Source organism: Periophthalmus magnuspinnatus, chromosome 9 (genome assembly GCF_009829125.3).
Source record: "Periophthalmus magnuspinnatus isolate fPerMag1 chromosome 9, fPerMag1.2.pri, whole genome shotgun sequence".
In the NCBI taxonomy this organism is placed as follows: Eukaryota; Metazoa; Chordata; class Actinopteri; order Gobiiformes; family Gobiidae; genus Periophthalmus; species Periophthalmus magnuspinnatus.
The window spans coordinates 33,874,259-33,892,251 of record NC_047134.1 but is presented as its reverse complement, the minus strand read 5'-3'; the positions used below and the strand labels follow the sequence as shown (position 1 = coordinate 33,892,251).

At 39.7% G+C, this 17,993-nt stretch overlaps 1 protein-coding gene across 1 annotated transcript in view; it reads right to left on the bottom strand.

Moving 5' to 3' along the window:
* Nucleotides 1–3,014: 3,014 nt before the first annotated feature.
* si:dkey-215k6.1 (transmembrane protein 132D) overlaps nt 3,015–17,993 on the bottom strand; it is a 346,463-nt gene continuing 331,484 nt past the window's right edge. Inside the window, exons 8-16 of the mRNA XM_033972623.2 lie at nt 16,937–17,000; nt 15,147–15,278; nt 14,831–14,908; nt 10,273–10,335; nt 8,026–8,154; nt 7,058–7,186; nt 6,151–6,441; nt 4,847–5,097; nt 3,015–3,753 (exon numbers count right to left, since the gene is read on the bottom strand). Coding sequence (XP_033828514.2) covers nt 3,132–3,753; nt 4,847–5,097; nt 6,151–6,441; nt 7,058–7,186; nt 8,026–8,154; nt 10,273–10,335; nt 14,831–14,908; nt 15,147–15,278; nt 16,937–17,000 — 1,759 coding nt within the window. The 3' untranslated portion in view covers nt 3,015–3,131. The remainder of the gene's footprint in view (nt 3,754–4,846; nt 5,098–6,150; nt 6,442–7,057; nt 7,187–8,025; nt 8,155–10,272; nt 10,336–14,830; nt 14,909–15,146; nt 15,279–16,936; nt 17,001–17,993) is intronic.

The following is a 17,993-nucleotide window of genomic DNA, read 5'->3' as shown; positions in this document are numbered from 1 at the left end:
TCTAAGTATAATATATGAACTCTAATATTAAAATAAAGGAAATGGTTAACGTTCTATCGAGCTAAACTGGTAGAATTTAAAGTTTGACTCAACCCAGTCTCCAAAATCTATGCGTTTCTATGTAATCGGACTTCAAATTCACGTCATTTTAAGGTTTGTTATTGTGCGTTTATTCATTTAAATCTGTCTATTCAAAGCACGGACACAAAACGAAGCAATTTGTGTGAAGTTAGCAACAAAAGCTGATAGTCTGAGTCCACTCTGAGTGCACGGAAAACGCTGTATTTTAGTTTATTATTGTTCTTGTACAAAGCTAAAACATGTGATTTTTAGGTGTTACATACATAGACTGTTTATATAAATGGACATAGCTAACCTGCTAGCCGCCGCGATGCAAATAGGAAGTGATAACAGGCGCAATTCTGGCTCCAATTCGCTTTCCATTGAAAAAACGTCCCCTCTCTCTGTACCTGCTGCTGTCAAGACTCGTCATTTTGGTCTTAAATGTTCGTATTAACCCTCTACGTGATCCTGGTGGTTTTATTTCACTATTGTGTCTGTAAATCAAGATATGAACATTAACCCTTTAAGGACAGAACAGGAGTCTCAAACTTGCGGTCCAGGGGCTAGTTGCGGCCCGGGAGATGCTATTTTGTGGCCCGCAGGACAATATGAAAGTTTAATGTTAGTGTGGCTTTACCGTGTTGAGTAGAAGGTTCCGCCAAATCTGAAAACCCCAAACACACGTCACAACAGATTCAACGATTAACAATGTATATCCATAAAATCCACTTTTTTACGGGTATCTAATTGGCATATTTTCTCATGTATATTAAAAACAGCGATGACGTTTGAGATTTTAACAAAGCTTTTTTTTTTTGTGGAGCCTCACCCAGACCCAGAGTTTGAGACCCCCGTTATAGACCATTATAGCTCGCCATAAAAATCATGTTGAATTAAGTATCAGCCTGTACGTTTGCCTTTTTCCACATAACTTCCTCTATTTCACGCCTCTATCCATCCTTATTTTTCCTTTGACGCATCAAATAACTGACTGGTAGAATCCCTGCGCTCTGATTGGCCGTCTTCGAGGGCGACGTAAACACATGACCGTAATAACAGTAACATATTTAAAGAGCGCCATGTCTCTGCGCTTCATGTAAATTCAAACAGCGTCTCAAAGCATTTCGGCTGCGGCGTTACGGTAACGGAGAGTCCACGACCGCGAGTCTAACGGCGGCGACAGCATCCGACACTAAAGAGTTAATAACAGAAAAATCAAGCGTCCTTTTTCCCCTGCTAACGTTGACTGACAGCGTTGCTAAGTGCGTACTGCCGGGAATGGGCGTTACCTTCAACATCCTCGCTCCGGATTGGCTCTTTGGTTGCTATGATACTCGCGGTCAGAATTCCAAATATGGAAATCGGCTCCGAATTAGCCGCTATAAACGCTACGAATGACGTCACGCTCACTTCGTCCTCATTTTGTACAGTCTGCGATTTACATAGCAACAATATTTCTGGAAGACTGGGTTGTTGAGCACAGTTATTACTCCGTTTCCTTTACAGTCTCTACAGTTGTACATTGATTTTCGTCCTTTTTATTCTCCTCCTGTTTTATTGTCGTGGAGGTCGCTCGTTCCTATACCCTGTACAAAGACAAATACTTCAAAACAACTGAAAAAAACAACCAAAAAAACAAACAATAAAATCACCTTTTCACATTGTGGTGGCAGATTATTATTCCGTGTACCATATTTGTCCTGTAAAATGTACAAAATCTCGTCATGTAGTTGGCTAGTGACTTCTTATTCACAAGCACTTTTGAAGCATGTTTATTTATTTACAACATACAGTGTACTCTGAATCACACTTATAAATAAATATTGCAATCTTAACAATCTTACAGTCCGCGTCTTATTGTCGGTTCTTCGTACTTCTTCACCTGAGCTTATTGAAGGTGAGGCAAACCCAACCCTTTCCGTAAGTCCCACAGCTCCGTATGTGCTATCGTTCAGCCCAGGCGTCCTCCGTTTCCTCACCCTCGCAGTTGTTTTATTTAAATAAATAGATTTCTAGGAGCAACAGAATATATTCTTAAAATCGTCTTAAAATTCCTAAAAATAAAAAGTGACTCTACGTTTAAAATGAGGAGATAATAAAAGAAACGTTACTCTTTAGAAAAAGGCAAACGAAAAAGGGGGGGGCTATATAAAAGTTCGGTAAAGACGGACGTTTTGTATGAGTTAGGTGCGGAACAGTTGGACCGTCTTCCGTCTTCCGTCTTCCGTCCGGGTCTTCGTTGGACTCGAGTTCAGAAGAATCCAGGCAGACTCCGTGGAAAGTGTCACTGCGTACAACGTCTGTTTGATCGTCCAAAAACGAAACAAGGAGAGGGCTCGAGGGGTGACAGGGGTCGGTCAGACGGACACAGCTGTCATTGGCTCATGGTTTGTCGGAAAACAGGAAGTAAGCCTTTACGCGGCCGATGTCCTCGTTCCTGTTTTCGATTGTGCAAGTTTAAATGCCTCGGTCGTGGATTCAAGGGAGAAACCGGCCGCGTGAGTTTCCGTTGTAATGCCGCTCTGTTCTGCATGACGTGGTGTTCACTGACTGGATTAGCAGCAGATATTATTTTCACTTTGTTCAACGTTAGGTGGAATGCCATGTCAAACAAAAGTGCATCCAGGAGAAAACAGCACAGATGGCAAAGTAAATGTGCACTCGTTCTTACAAAAAACGGTATTACTTGGCAGGTAAAGGGCATCATCGTATCAAGACTACATTTATCATAGTTAAATGGCCGCTATGCCTGCCAATACTCCAAACAAGTCAACACAAATCAAACACAAATTCAAGTTCTTATTACGACGTATTGTGGCTTTGTATGAGCCTAGTATAAACCCTGACTATACTGTGTTTTTCTTGGTTAACCCGATCTCAAAGCAGAACTTAGTGATGGTTCTTTTTGAGGTGAACGCTTGATGAGCTAACCGGTCTTGGTTTTCTCTCTGCCGTCTAACCCTGCTCACTGCTGCCACTCCACCCGCGTCAAAGGCATTACAGGTGAATTGTAATCATTGTCCGTCGTCTCCCGTCGTCTCCGCTGACCCAGCAGTTTGTTCGGACAGTCACAGATTGTCTTGTAGCCGCTCCATGTAGGTTCTGATTTCAGACTGACCCAGGTCCATGTCCTGGCACACCCACTTGATGTCGTCCTCGCTCCCGTTGGACATCAGGCCCGTCGTGTTGGCGTACACTCCACTGCTGCCCGAGTTGTCGTTGGGCAGAACTGTGGCAAAAGACGTGAACTTGACACGTTTGCGTTTAGCGGCCGCGACCGCCGCAGCAGAGGCGGCTCGAGGGGAGTTATTGAGGTGCTCGGCTGAGTTCGCAGTGTCTTTTCCACTGGCGGTGATGGCTGAAAGGCACTGGTGCGGCTCTGGGCCCGACCGAGGTAAAGTCTGTCTGTGACTCATGCCCCGGTGGACGCTGGACCCACCGGGGAGAGTGCCCATCCCCCCTCCCACGCCCATCATCAGGGTGTTCTCCGCCCCGTTCAGCAGGTACTTGCTCTCCTCGTAGGTGCCCTCCGTCCGGTCGATGATGGTGGTGCACTCGTCCGGCAGCCCGGCCTGGCACTGGTCCGAGTGGTCGCCCAAAATGTCGGCCTCATTGCCCAGCCAAACCCAGTCGTGGGCGTGGTTCATGTTGCCTCCAGCTTCTAGTACTGGGACCTGTTTGTGACGGTACCTAAAAAAAAAACACCAATCAGACCTCAGACTACAAATAATATTCAGTTTTCCCTCCAATATAATTACGGTTTTTCCGGACGATAAGTGGCACTTTTTTCTTAGTTTATCCGCGGGTGCGACTTATATGATCGATTTTTATGTTAATATCTTACGTTAACATCCCAGACACGTGTTCAGTTCTGTCTATGCTTCTTTTAGCTGAATAAATATAAACGTGTTCTGTAACGGTTGATTATACATGTCACAGTTCACTTGTTTGACCACAGTGTGTTGGTAATACCCCTAAGAAAATTTATTTGACTCGTTTTCTTTTATATATTTCACATTTAATTTCTTCTTATTTATTTCCCCTGCATTTATAAGATCATAAATGTGATAATTTTTCATTTGGAACAATATTGTAAATGTTTAGTTTATCATAAGTCGCAAAAACTACTTCCTGTTTTCCGGGTCAGTCTTTTTTTTTTTTACGCTAATGTGAAGTCTGACCTGACAGAGCACTATTTAAGAAACAAATGAGAAGTAAAATATAAAGTTTTGGGTTCACCAGTTTGTGGTTTGTATATTTTCCGTGCGTTCATGTGCAGTTTTGTGCGTATTTGTTATATTTGACGTGTTCTCGTTCTACAATGTGAACTGTGATGAAGTAAGACCACAGTAAACATCAGTGAAAAGAACTCTCGTTTTTCTCATGTTTGTGGACAAGCCGTTAGCCGTTAGCATAGTGTATCTTATTAACCGTTAATATCTTACGCAAACACACCAGACACGTGTTCAGTTCGTTGTCTATGTGTTACGTTAGCGTTAGCGTTAGCGTGTTGTACTGCTATTCAGCCTGTTGTTCTCAATTTTATTCTTATTATTATAATTTGAGTTTAAAGATAAAATGTCGGTTCTTGGTCTCGGGTTTTGTAAAATAAATTTCCCCAAAAATGCGGCTTATATATGTTTTTTTCTTCAATATTATGCATTTTTTCAACATATAGTCCAGAAAATACGGTGCACACAATCCTGTTTTTTACAATAACAGATTTTTAATGCCATTTTCCTTAAATCTAAACCGTTTAAATTGTAAAAAAAAACCTCTTTACCTGAAGGCAAAGCTGACACAGTTGATGAGGAAGACGAGTATTGCCAGACAGAAGACGCCCAGCAGAGCGTACATCCCGATCTCCAGGTCGGACAAGCCTCTGGTGGGGTGGCTCAGCTCACTGCCCCCCGCTCTGGGCACCTCCACCTGGGCGGGGTTACCGGACTCCCCCGACTGCCCGGACCCTCGACCCGCTCCAGCTTTACCTCCAGAAGAGCGCTGCGTTACGGTGCTCTTGGTCGTTGTGCTGAACTGGAGATGGAAAAGCAAATTGAATAGAAAACGAGTAAATAATCAGCGTAAATACATAAATATCTTAAAGTTATATCTAATAGTTTTATCTTAGCATCAAACGTGTTAAAGGTTAAAGACAAGAATAAACATTTGATCAAATTTAACAAAGGTCAGACTCTGAAAGCTTGAAGAATAGGTCAAGGTGTTTCCAAAGAACATGAAAAGTGTCCACAGCGTCAGGTCGAGTAAACGAGGAGCAGACAAAGAATAAAACTAAACTGTAGTAAAGACGCCGAGCCACGAGAAATAAAAAACCACAAGAAATCACAATGGTCTTTACATGTGGTCTGTACGCAGGAGGTTATGATGTCCAGCCTGGTCAGATATTCATTACAAGGATAAAAAAGAGTAAAAAAATAAGTAAATATAATAAATAATAATAATAAAAGTGATAAATAATACTAGATAATAGTAATGCTAATAATAATGCTAATAGTGATAATAATAATAAAAATAAAAATATTAATAATAATGCTAGAAATAATAATAATAAGTGATGATAATAATAATAGTGATAAATAATACTAAATAGTAATGCTAATAATATTGCTAATAATGATAATAATAATAGTAATAAAAATAAAAATGTTAATAATAATTATAATAAAAGTGATAATAATAATAATAACAATAATGATACTACTACTACTAATAATAATAATGATGATAATAATAATAGTGATAAATAATACTAAATAGTAATGCTAATAATAATAGTAATAAAAATAAAAATCTTAATAATAATGCTGGAAATACTACTAATAATAATAAAAACATTAAATGAGTCACCTATTAACAAAACACACATGTGACATTTCATTCATGCCCATTTATGTATTTCATCTCTTGTTTATAAATGACATTTTGATGAGCCATTCAAAAAAAAACCCAACAGTATTTAGTTTTGAATAGTTAATTGCCATGACAACAAACGTCCTTTTGTATCACCCTGACGCCGTGTAGCTCTGTGCAGATGAGCCCAGTGAATGTTCCAGTGTGATGTGGCGTTACCTTCCTCATGGCGCCCTCCTCTCGGTCTGCAGACACACTGTTGGCCTTCCACTCCTCCTCTCTGCTCCTCTGGTCACTCGTGGTGTTGTCCACTCTGTCCTCCGCTCCTCCTCTTCCTGCTCCTCCTCTTTCCTCAGGCTTTGCTCCAAACTTCACCAGCACATTACCGATCCCAGACGCCAGCACGCTCTTCCTCTTGGTTTTCTGACACGTTTCGGAGATAACCATCTCGACACGAACCAGCGCCCCCTGTCCATCACCCTCGGCCACCACCACAGGCCAGTGATGCTCCTAAGACGCGTTGAAAGATAGAACAGGATTAGAAGTGTGGTTTAAAGAGACGTACTACGCTATTTTCTGATCTGTGTTATAATGTTGTTTCCTCATCACAAACAGACCTGGAGTTGTGTTTCATTCACACATTTTAACGCACATTTAACACACATTTAACACAAAAACACTGCATTTTTAGGCTGAGTTCTTCTCTCAAACAGAAAACACTCTGTTCCACCTTGTGATGTCATCATGTGGCGATACAGGAAGTGCTCCGCTGTGTTTTTAAACTCCACACACCTTCATTTCTAGAATCATTTGGATCATTTCAGGGCTGAAATGAACAATCTCTACTGAACTAAAGGTGAAAGGAGCTGTTGAAAACTACCACTTGATGACATCACAAGGTGGAACGGAGCATTTTGAGATTTTGAGACGCAGACAGACTAAAAATAAAAGTTACTCTGGGTATGTTTTTGTAAGTAAGAACATTCTAACAGGGTTTAAAGCTCACACGAGTCCATTTTACGTAATATAGGACCTATTTTTTACTGTCAGATTGTGTTCGATTAGAGTCAAACTTCAGACAGAGCAGTGCCTCCGTTTAGCTTGTAATGTGCATATAAAGTCGTACCATGTTGTTGATGGAGATGACGCTCTCGTCCAGGGACACCGCGGACAGGAGGAAGTCTTTGGGATCGTAGATATCGAGCGGAGTGACTGAACCGTCGCTGTACTGGATCCAGGCGCTGATCATCGCCTCCTGCAGGACGGGAGGGGCGTGACAAGCATCAGACCGTGACCAGGGACGGCTAACTCATTGTAAAAGCACAATGTAATTTATTGATAACTGCAGAATTATCCATTTACAGTGTTAGCGTGCCATTGTGCAAGACACCAGTCACCAATAAAAGAGAAAATACCTTCGTAACGCTTCATTAGAGCAACTTAAACGCATTTTTCCTGCAGATTTACGTATAAAACTAAACCGTTTCTTTCAAAATTCCCTCCCTGCTTTGTCAAAATATACTAAAAAACAAAGATTAAATGTTTCCTGGACAGATTTCCCTTGGTAAAACTATTCTAACTCCACAAACTTTCTTAAAAATTAAACTCTATATTTATTCTTGTCAACAAAGAATTAAATGCCTAAACTGTTTTACTGCAGAAATGTGAGTTTATTTCAGTTTTTCCCGTTGAAACACAGTTCGTAAACGCGCTCCACGAGCTGCTGAGTGACAGTCGTCCCAGAATATAATTAAATAAAGTAGTAATTATCCTAATCTTTATTAAGTACAAATGCCAGTTATAACGAGAGGCAAAAACGGAGCCTGGAAGTTACACAGTTAATTTGAAAATGATTAGGGGAGATAGTAACAATATGATAAAACACAATTACTGTTCGACTCATGTGATTACGAGCTCCGGGGAAATGGAAGCGGCTTAGGAAAGAGCCGTGGAAAACTTTAAGTGCTGGGAGTAGTCCAAATGTGTGCGGATTGAGATTAAAATGGAAAAACGACGCCCAGGGACAGACGTGTGCGAGCGAGATGTGCATCTTGGTGTGGTGTGATTGTGATGTAATCCGAGTGCGTTCCTCGCCTGTTTGGGGGCGTGCAGCAGGTCCGTGGCGCTGGTCGTGAGCTGGATGGCCCGGCTGTTTCCAGGACTGACGCTCAAACTCACAGAGAGAGCGGACACCAGCTGGACGCCCATGTCAGAGATGGTCACCTGGATAAAAAAAAGAAATAGAAGATTTTATAAATATATTTGCCCTGGAAAAGTCATTCCCAGGTAGGATCAGATTATGTGAATTTAGGACGTGTTATCTTGATTTAATAAAAAAAAAAGTAATAAAAAATATAAATATAAATAAAAAATAATAATATAAATACAAATAATAATATACATATAAATATAATAATAATATAAATATAATAATAATATAAATATAATAATAATAATATAAATATAAATTTAAAAAATGAAAAAATAAAAAGAATAAAAAATAAATAAATAAAAATAATAAAAATATAATAAAAAATATAAATAAAAATAATAACATAAATATAAATATAATAATAGAAATATAAATAAAAAAACTAAAAATAAAAATAATAAATAAATAAAAAAAATATGCATCTTAAGTTCAGTAGATGCTGTTTCTTTTGTTCATCTTGTCCCATTTTTTACTTAATTTAAGAAGCCTAAATTTAACTTAAAAATGACTCACTATTAAATAAACAACAGTCACAGTAAACTATACAAACACTGAACGAACAGTTTGTCATTTTGTGCATGAACTGAGCTTTTTATCTACACCAAACGTTAATTAGAAACAACGGGACTCGTTCGTGAAGTTTTCTACAAACACGTTTCACTGAAGGTCTTTTTACAAACTCCTTTACTTAAGACCTTCTCTCAAACATTTTTGACATTCACAAAATTAGTTCTAATTGAAAATGTTCTTCTGGAAGAACAAATCCTACAAATCGTCAGAGCAATTATAAGGACAAAACTTTAGTGTTTCTAATAATCCTAATTCCTGCGTGATTTTAAGATTGAAACTGTGCACGTTGTTGTTTACATAAAAATATAAAAATATGACTCAAATATGATGCAGTGACGTTTAAGAGGAGTTTTATAGAGCCGTGTGTGACTTTACAGACTCTTCATACGGGACACTGTCACAGCACTGGACTCAACCATGACCCCCCTGACCCCCATGACCCCCCTGACCCCCATGACCCCCCTGACCCCCATGACCCCTCTGACCCCCGTGACCCCCGTGACCCCCCAGGACCAGAGCGCACTCATATGCACCACCTCCCTCGATATTCATTGTTGGTTCGTTTCTCGTGGAAAATGCAGTAAATATTTCCGTGTTGATGAGTTAAACATGTAAATCACAGTGAGCTCAGGTTTGGACGTTTTTAATCACTGCTCCAACTAGAACAGGAGGAGTCTGTAGATGTGCTCCACCTGACTCCACCTGACTCCACCTGACTCTGTAAACACGCTCCACCTAACTCTCCACCTGACTCTCCACCTGACTCTGTAAACACGCTCCACCTGACTCTGTAAACACGCTCCACCTGACGCTCCACCTGACTCTGTAAACACGCTCCACCTGACTCTGTAAACACGCTCCACCTGACTCTCCACCTGACTCTCCACCTGACTCTCCACCTGACTCTCCACCTGACTCTCCACCTGACGCTCCACCTGACGTCCTCGTTCGTTCTTTCCCCTGTCATACTGTGAGCTCTGTATTTGTCATATATGAAGTTTCAAGGGCGTTTCTTTGTAAATAAATACAGTTTTTTTTTATGTAAATGAAACGTGAGTGCTGTGGTTTTTGTGGTTTTTGTATTTGAAGGTTAAAGAAAATCAGCACAGCTCATTTAAAAAGAAATCTGCTTAAGAGCTGATGAGTGCAGAGTTTTCTCAGAATCTTCTTAAAGTTACAAACAGTTTTTAAAAAACCTTCATGAATGAGTCCCATTGTCTTGTGAACTCAAATATATTTAATCGAGTTTAAATTAAGTTTTGGCAGATGCTTTGTAAAATAGAAAGTTTCAAACAGTTAGATTTTTATTGATTCAGAGTTTTGTATTTAAAAAAAAAAAAAAAGTGGAGGTGGACAGAAGTTGATTACTTTAAATGAAAACACATTTTCTGCTGGGACAATGTGCAAAACAATACAATTATGAGCCGAGGTCCACAGAGAGGAAATCACATTTATTTTAAAATGGAAATGAACTGTGTTGGTTTGTATGAACGTCGTTACTCAGACGTATCTCAAACACATTCACAAACTCCACAGATGAGTGTAAGTCTGTGTTTTACCTTATCGTTCGACACAGTGATGGACTTTTCCGCCAGGATGGTGTCGGACAGTGGGGACCAAACCTGCACAGACACGTTACAAATAAATCCATCTCATTCCTCACAGACAATTGACAAAAGAAAAAAATTAAAAGTTTGATCAGAGATAATCAGCTTTGTGGCGACTAATGACAACAAAAACCTGTAAAATATGTTTCTGGAACGTTATAAACCACAACTTTATTAGAGCATTTCACAGAATCTTGCATTTTAAAACAGCTTTTTGGACTTAAAACAACCACATTATGGATATTATTTAGCACGTAGCGGGTTAGCATGTAGCTTTTTCACGTCCGCGATGCATTTGAAGTCTTAATATTGGGAAAAATTAAAGGAAAATTGACTGCGCTCCATTGGAAAGGTGTTACATTATTTATTTAAAGATAAAAAACAGAGCTTAAAATGCACCAAATCTCACTCGCCGCTGTTGCGAATTGGATCTATAAGCAAGAGTCTGCATTTGTTTTACTGAAATGCCACGTCTAAAATGTATCGACGACGTTTATATTCAGTTTTTTTAGTTCATTTTTGAGACGCTGCACAAAACATAAGCAAGAAACATCTGTGCGCTGTCACGAAACGAAAGAGCGCGGTAAAAGTACAAAACGCACGCTCCCGGTCGCCTTGCTCAAGTCATTTAGCATAAACAAAGCAACAGGCCTCAGACGGAGCGGAACTGACGGAAAAAGTGAAAAAAGAGTAAGCGAGGGATGTCGAACACACAGAATAAATGGAGGAGGTGTCAGACGGACGACGCGCTGACAAATGGACCAGGACACATCGCGCGTGGAGACGATCGGGGGGGAAAAGAGAAACAGAGGTTGAGACAGATTAGAGCTCGTGTTGTATCGCGCTCTACTCCGCCCGGCGACAGGGGGACGGCCGCGTTTGATTGGTGTACAAAGAAAAGCTCTCAAACAACGTGCCGCCGCGTCAAAGTCAATCCCGACCTCGGCCAAGTAACAGAATGCGATGATTGACAGCTGTGGGATTGCTCTTCAAGATGGACGGCGAGTAAGAGGCTGCAGAGGAGAGACGGGGAAGGCGGCGGGCGGGCGGGGGGCAGGAGGGGCGCGCGAGGAGGAGGGAGGTAAAAATTGAAATGTCAAACTACAAAATGACGCCTGTCGACTCATCTTGGGAGAATTGCAGGGTGAAATTCTCCTCTCTGGATCTCACGTAACGCGCAGCTGTGAGGACGCACGGGGCGCAGGCAGGGGGCGGGGCCACGGCCAATAAATAAACACATTTTAAACATCAGCCGCAGCTACAGTCCTGCAGTTTATATTTGAAACCAAGGCGACTGTGTTCTAGGATGTTAATTCAATCATAAGTGTCTGAACTGTGTAAAGTGAACAGTACTGTCCCGTTTCTTTGCCGCACAAGAGGAAACGATGATCGAACAAACGAGGACGCATAAAATTATCTCTCATCAAACATTGACTCGATCCTGTGATAAACCGCTGTATTTACTGTGATGTGGCTTCTGTGTTGAGCGAAACAAAGCGACGCATGAATGAAACAGCTGCTTCCTCTTTACAGACGATCACATCAAATATTATATGTCCAGTCCATAAAGTATCATCAGATATGAGCCAAAGTCAGTGCGTTAAACAGACAGAGGTTCAAACGTGGTGTAAAGATGAGGAGAAGTGAAAAACATGCACAAAAAGATGATGGTGCTGTGTTTATGTTGTGTTTATGCTCACTTTAGTGTTAGTCACGTCTCTCAGAACAAACTGGGGATGACTAAATGTCTGTGATTCGCTGACGTCAGAGGTTTGATAAAAAATGTAATTGAGGAATGATTTTATTTATTAAGAAAACACAAGTTATGTTTGGGCGATGTGTCTCATTCAGCAGGTCAATGTCCCCAGACCCAGAGCCGTGCCCCTGGACCCGGAGCCAGAGTCGTGCCCCTGGACCTTTCACAGTAATTACTCTTTCATTTATAATTTAATAAAACACAGGATAGTTTACTGAGATTTGTTCTGTTTGTACGCTGCACTTGTGTTACATTAGAGTCTATTTTAGTTTTGGGTTTTTTTAAGTCTATTTTTAAATTATTTTAAGCTATTTATCTATTATCTTGTTTTATTGCATTTTCCTTCTGTTCTTTAACTGTGCGGTGCAACACTGGAATTTCCCCACTGTGGGACTAATAAAGGCAGATCTGATCTTGTCCTTGACCAGAAAAGTCCCACAGTGCAAGGTGCATTTGTTTTTTTGTTTTTTTTGTTTTTTTTATCACCAATTATTTTGCAGATTATTATTATTATTATTATTATTATTATTATTATTATTATTATTATGTTTTTTGTTATTATCATCATCATTATTATTGTTGCTGTTGTTATTATATTTTGTACATTAAACAGTTTGAAATGGCTGCATATTATTAATATTATTATTATGTTTTTTGTTATTACTATTATTATTATTATGTTTTTTGTTATCATCATTATTATTTTTTTTATTATTATCATCATTATTATGTTTTTTTGTTATTATCACTATTATCATTATTATTATTATTATATTGTTTTTTTGTCATTATCATCATCATCATCATTATTATTATTGTTATTGTTGCTGTTGTTATATTTTGAGCATTAAACATTTGAAATGGTGAATAATAATAATGTCCTAAACTAATAAAATATAAAACTTCTGTCCACCTCAAATAACCTCAGTGATGAACATTCAGACTGTAACCACATGAAAACACTTTAGACTTTTTTATACAATATCCCTGAAACGAGGCATGTTCAGCTCTCATCTGTGAAACACCACTCTGCCTCCACCCTCCACCAGCCTCCATCAGCCTCCACCAGCCTCCACCAGCCTCCACCAGCCTCCATCAGCCTCCATCAGGCTCTGTGCAGCTTTAATTACACGAGTCCGGCTCATTAGAATGCAGCCCGTGTGTTTGCGCTCGTGTAAGTGCGTCAAGTCTGTAATTGCTGAACATAACAGCAAGATGTCGGGGCCAAATCCGACAGTTAATTGTGGCTAACAAGCTACGTACCAGGAAAAAAAAGAGAGAGAAAAAGAGCAAATCGTGTTTACATCATTCAAACACTTACAACTGAATCAGGAGTTGCCAAATTACACAACGCTCCCCCAAAATGGTCCGTTCTCAACAGCCAGAAGATAAAATTCTAAAAAACTCAAGTCAAAATTGTGAAAAATTGATTTATAAACAGTATTTTAAAGGGCTGTGCTTGATTTTTACCATGTATTAATGTAAAATCATTGCAGATTCATTGATTCTAACAGTTTTTAGGGTCAAAATGAGACCACCGTGTGCTGTCCGCTCTGATTATAAAGTGTAAAAAGTCATAGTCAAAGCGTTTAAAGTCGTAGTCTCAGATGGACGAGGGGAAAAGGGGCGACTTTGACATGAAATAGCCAAAAAGTAAAGTTATAAATGTTGAATCTGGTCATTTCTGTTTGTGACTAAAGCCAAAAACTCACCATATCACAGTCCTTCTCAAATAGTGGGGTCTTTTATTTTGCCGTGTTAGAATAAAGTGTAATTGCACCTCCACTACAGTAGGTGGCAGTAGCGCTCTCGTTGTCAGAGCGTGCACATGTGGTGTTAGCTCTACGTTTGCAGGAGAAAGTGAACAGATCGTGAAAACAGAGCAGTGAATAAACCCCTCAAGACACGATGGAAAAACATTTAACAGAAACGAAAAGAAAGACGGAGGTAAAGAGATAAACGGAAGTCACCGGAAAGAAAGACGAGGATAAAGACAAAGATTTTGATTAAGACAAAAATACAAACAAAAAAAACAAAAAAAACAGGACAAATTGTTTTATTCATTTTTGTCTTGTTAATGTTGCTGATCAATGAATTTATTATTTATTATTTTATTTAATTGTTATGTTTTAATTTGATATTTATTTCATTTTATTGTATTAATTTGATATTTAATTTAATGTATTAATTTGATATTATTTCATTTTAATTTATTAATTTTATATGTATTTAATTTACTTATTATATTTTATTTTATTTTATTTTTTTCAGTATCAAATGGTTCAATCAGTTGGTAAAAAAATGTGCATAGCTTAAATAAGGATAACATTTTATTAATTTCTGTTACAGATTAAAAAGCAATATATTTTTTGTTATAAGTTGATTTATATTTCCTTCTTTTTTTGTTTTTGTTTTGTTGTTATGTAGCACTTCAAACAATTTTATAGAGAAATTGTATTTGTATAGCTGTGGCGGAGAGTAGGGGGGTGCGCAACATTTTTTCTGCTGTGATGTCATCCAGGAAGTGCGTTGTTAGCATGTTAGTTGCAGTTAGCATTAATGTCATGGCCAAAAAAACAAAACAAAAAAACACTGAAAGTTGTGAAACGTACTCAGAAACTCATCACAATCGTTAGGACGCAAGGAATTTTACAAACACTTTAAAACGCCCTGTTCTGATTCGCTCGCCGCGGTCACGTGACACAAGACGGACGTCGAGAATATTCTGGAGGATATTTGGCGTCTTTGTCGTACCTGGATGTTGGTCGTCCCCTCGTCTCGTCCCACCAGGATCCTTCCATCGATCAGTTTGACGATGTGAGGATCTTCCACCTGAAACGTTCGTATTATTCACATTATATTTGATTTATTGTTCATTTTAAAACATTAATAGAAAGATTAAAAGCTGTAAGACGATTCAAACGTGTGAAACTTTGACAAATAAACATTATAAATAACAAAAACGACTCTCTATATTAAAGATTACGTTTATAAATGATGTTTTCCGGTCATTTTTATAGCACTATTTGACATTTGTACAGACACTGCGCAGTAATAAATGCACCGTTACCTTCAGCTGGTCCTGGACTAAGTGCGTGAGGTCCGCCTGCCAGTCGGGCCCCAGCATGTACACCATCTCTCCACCGGGGTCCGACGGCTCCGCCACAAAGTGAGTCAGTACCCTCACCAAGGCGTGCTGGTACTGCAGAAGAAGAAATCACACGTCACACAGGAGCGGAAGTGCGTACGGACTTAAACAGGAGACAGAACGGCTTTACGTGTTTGTGTAGAAACAGGAATCTATCGCCGATCTAGACCCAAAGCGAACAGGAACAAAGAGGACAACACGGGTTAAATAGGGTCGTTAAGGCTGGAGCTGGAGACGAGTTTCAGTGTCGTTAGCTCCTCCTTTCAGACAGATTTAAGGCAGTGTCCGGCAGCGAAACGGCGTCACTCCTACGACGATTTGTCCATTTGACTGAGACGCAAAAAAGACGTTGGATTTTTACCGTACAAAGTGTCCAAAAGTTTTAAATGATGAGCTGTTGTTTGTCAAATTTATGGTATATAACTGTTTTCTTTTTAGTGTGATGATAATCTTTATATTTTTCTGGTCATTGTTCATGTGGTTTAACTCACAAAAGACTGGTGTAAAGTAGGGATGGGACGATATACGATAATATTGTTAATCGTGATGAAAAAGGTCCGCAATTAATCGTTTGAGTCATTTTTTAATAATCGTGATCATCGCACATGATTATAATCGCCTTTACGGCACCAGACTGACTCATGTTTCTGGTTTCAATACAATGTTTAGATGTTAGTTCTGGTGTTTGTCCACAAGGGGGCGCTCTGTTATAGCAGTGACACTTGTTGCTTCTGTGTTTATTCTGAATCGGGGCTGGTTCTTCACCTCAGTCTCGTCGTGGCCTCGTGGGCTGTGGATCTTCATCCGGATGACTCCACACATTTATATCCTCCACTCAAGAAGGTGAAGTCTGATGTGTGGAATTATTATGGATTTGAAAAACAAGACCAACGAGATGAGCCACCGATCTGCAGAGTCTGAAGGAAAACGATACGGCTCCGACGGCAAAACACGAGTAACTTACACGAGCGACTTAGAGACGCACATTTACGAGACAAACATCTGCATCGTTTGACAAACTGGAGCCGAAAATCTTCGTCACAAGTAACACACCACGAGAAATAAACTATGGAATGTAGTTTGTGTTAGTTTAGATTTGACTTCGTGTTTGTGTCGTCTTTTGTGTCGTCGTCTTTGCTATCGCTAGGTTAGCACTAGCTGAATGATTCTACAACAACCGTGAATTAATCTGAACCTATCACCTCCTAGAACCTGGCAACACGTTTTGGGTCTAAGCCACAATATTTTTTTTTCTCTAAAAGGTCCTGGAGTCCACATATGAGGACATTATTCTGCCTCGGTTTATTAATTATCCTGATAATATTGTTAATCATGATTATTTTGGTCACAATAATCCCTACTAAGGAATAAATTATGCACAATTTTGCAGGTGCGTTGGGTTTTAACTGTAAATGTTTGTTATTCCACTGTTGTAATTGGTTGATTAGCCTGAAGGGGGCGGTCCCTTAACTTACATAAAGGGATTGGAAGGGGCTGTTCTCGTATCTGAGGAAACTTTGAGTGAATAAAAGTGAATTAAGAGTGTCAGGGTGTTTCAGATCAACTGCTTCTCGTCTGACGCACCTGCCGCCTCGTCAAAAGTGCAGAGTTTACGCCGAAACGAGTCCATTTGACCGATTTAAAGTTCGTCTTTTGCTCTAGATCAGACCTGAGGGATTGACACGGACACGTTTCGCGTTGCCGTACAGTACCTGGAGCGTGCAGCCTTTGCCCTTCTTCTCGTCGTCCTCGTCGTCTTCGCTGTCTCGGGTGGGTCTGTGACGGGAGAAACAGCAGAGCAGATGATCAGGTGGAGGCCGATGTTCGGTTTTACACCACCTCAGTGAGAGACGGCGCTCTCCATTCAGTGTCTAATCCACTCGACTCAAGCTCACACGCCTTTCTCTTACACCAAAGCCCAAACCGCACATTACAGACTTTCATTTTACTGTGTTTTTTCAGCAATTTCCAGACCACAAAAAAAATCTGTGTTTTTCTCAGCTTGAAATTGCTTTGGCTTTTTTCTTCTCAAAAAGTATTGTGCAACACCTGTGTGCACGATGGGGACAGACACACGCGCTACTCCTCCACCGAATAAGTCAACGCATCGGCCAATCTTTCTCCCTCTCAACTACGTTTTCCTGCTTTTCTTTCTTTTTAGAACCAAATCCACTTTTAGCAGCGACGTGACAAAACCAAAACTGCGCGTAGTCTGTTTATTCAAAGAGTAAATAATGAAACGAGGAGAAAAAACACGACACGACACGACCGGTTTCAGCTTCCTGTTGGACGCAGCCATTTTGGGGATGGTTGACATTTTTAAAAATATAACATTTGGTTGCGATTTGCTAAGCGCTATGGCAACAGCGCTAACTTTTAATCATCCTGCAACCCCTGGATCACTAAAATTAAATGTTCATTAAGTGTTTTTTTATAGAAATTTAAGGAAAAAACAACATTGAACTGTCCCAAGCATAAACTGTATCCACAAATAGACAAAGCTAACCTGCTAGCTAACCGCGTTTTATCTATTTTTTATGTATTTATTGGTCTTTATTTATACAGGGGAACATATTTTTCATGGGCGCTCTGTTTAAAATGCAATACAAACTGTTTTAAACGCACACGTCTTCACTGACTCTGGCTCAAATTCACTTTACATTGAAAAACCGCGTCCCCTCTCTCTGTCAAACTCGTAACTTTGGTCTTAAAATGTTCGTATTAACCCGCTCTACGTGATCCTGGGGTTTTTATTTTGCGATTGTGTCT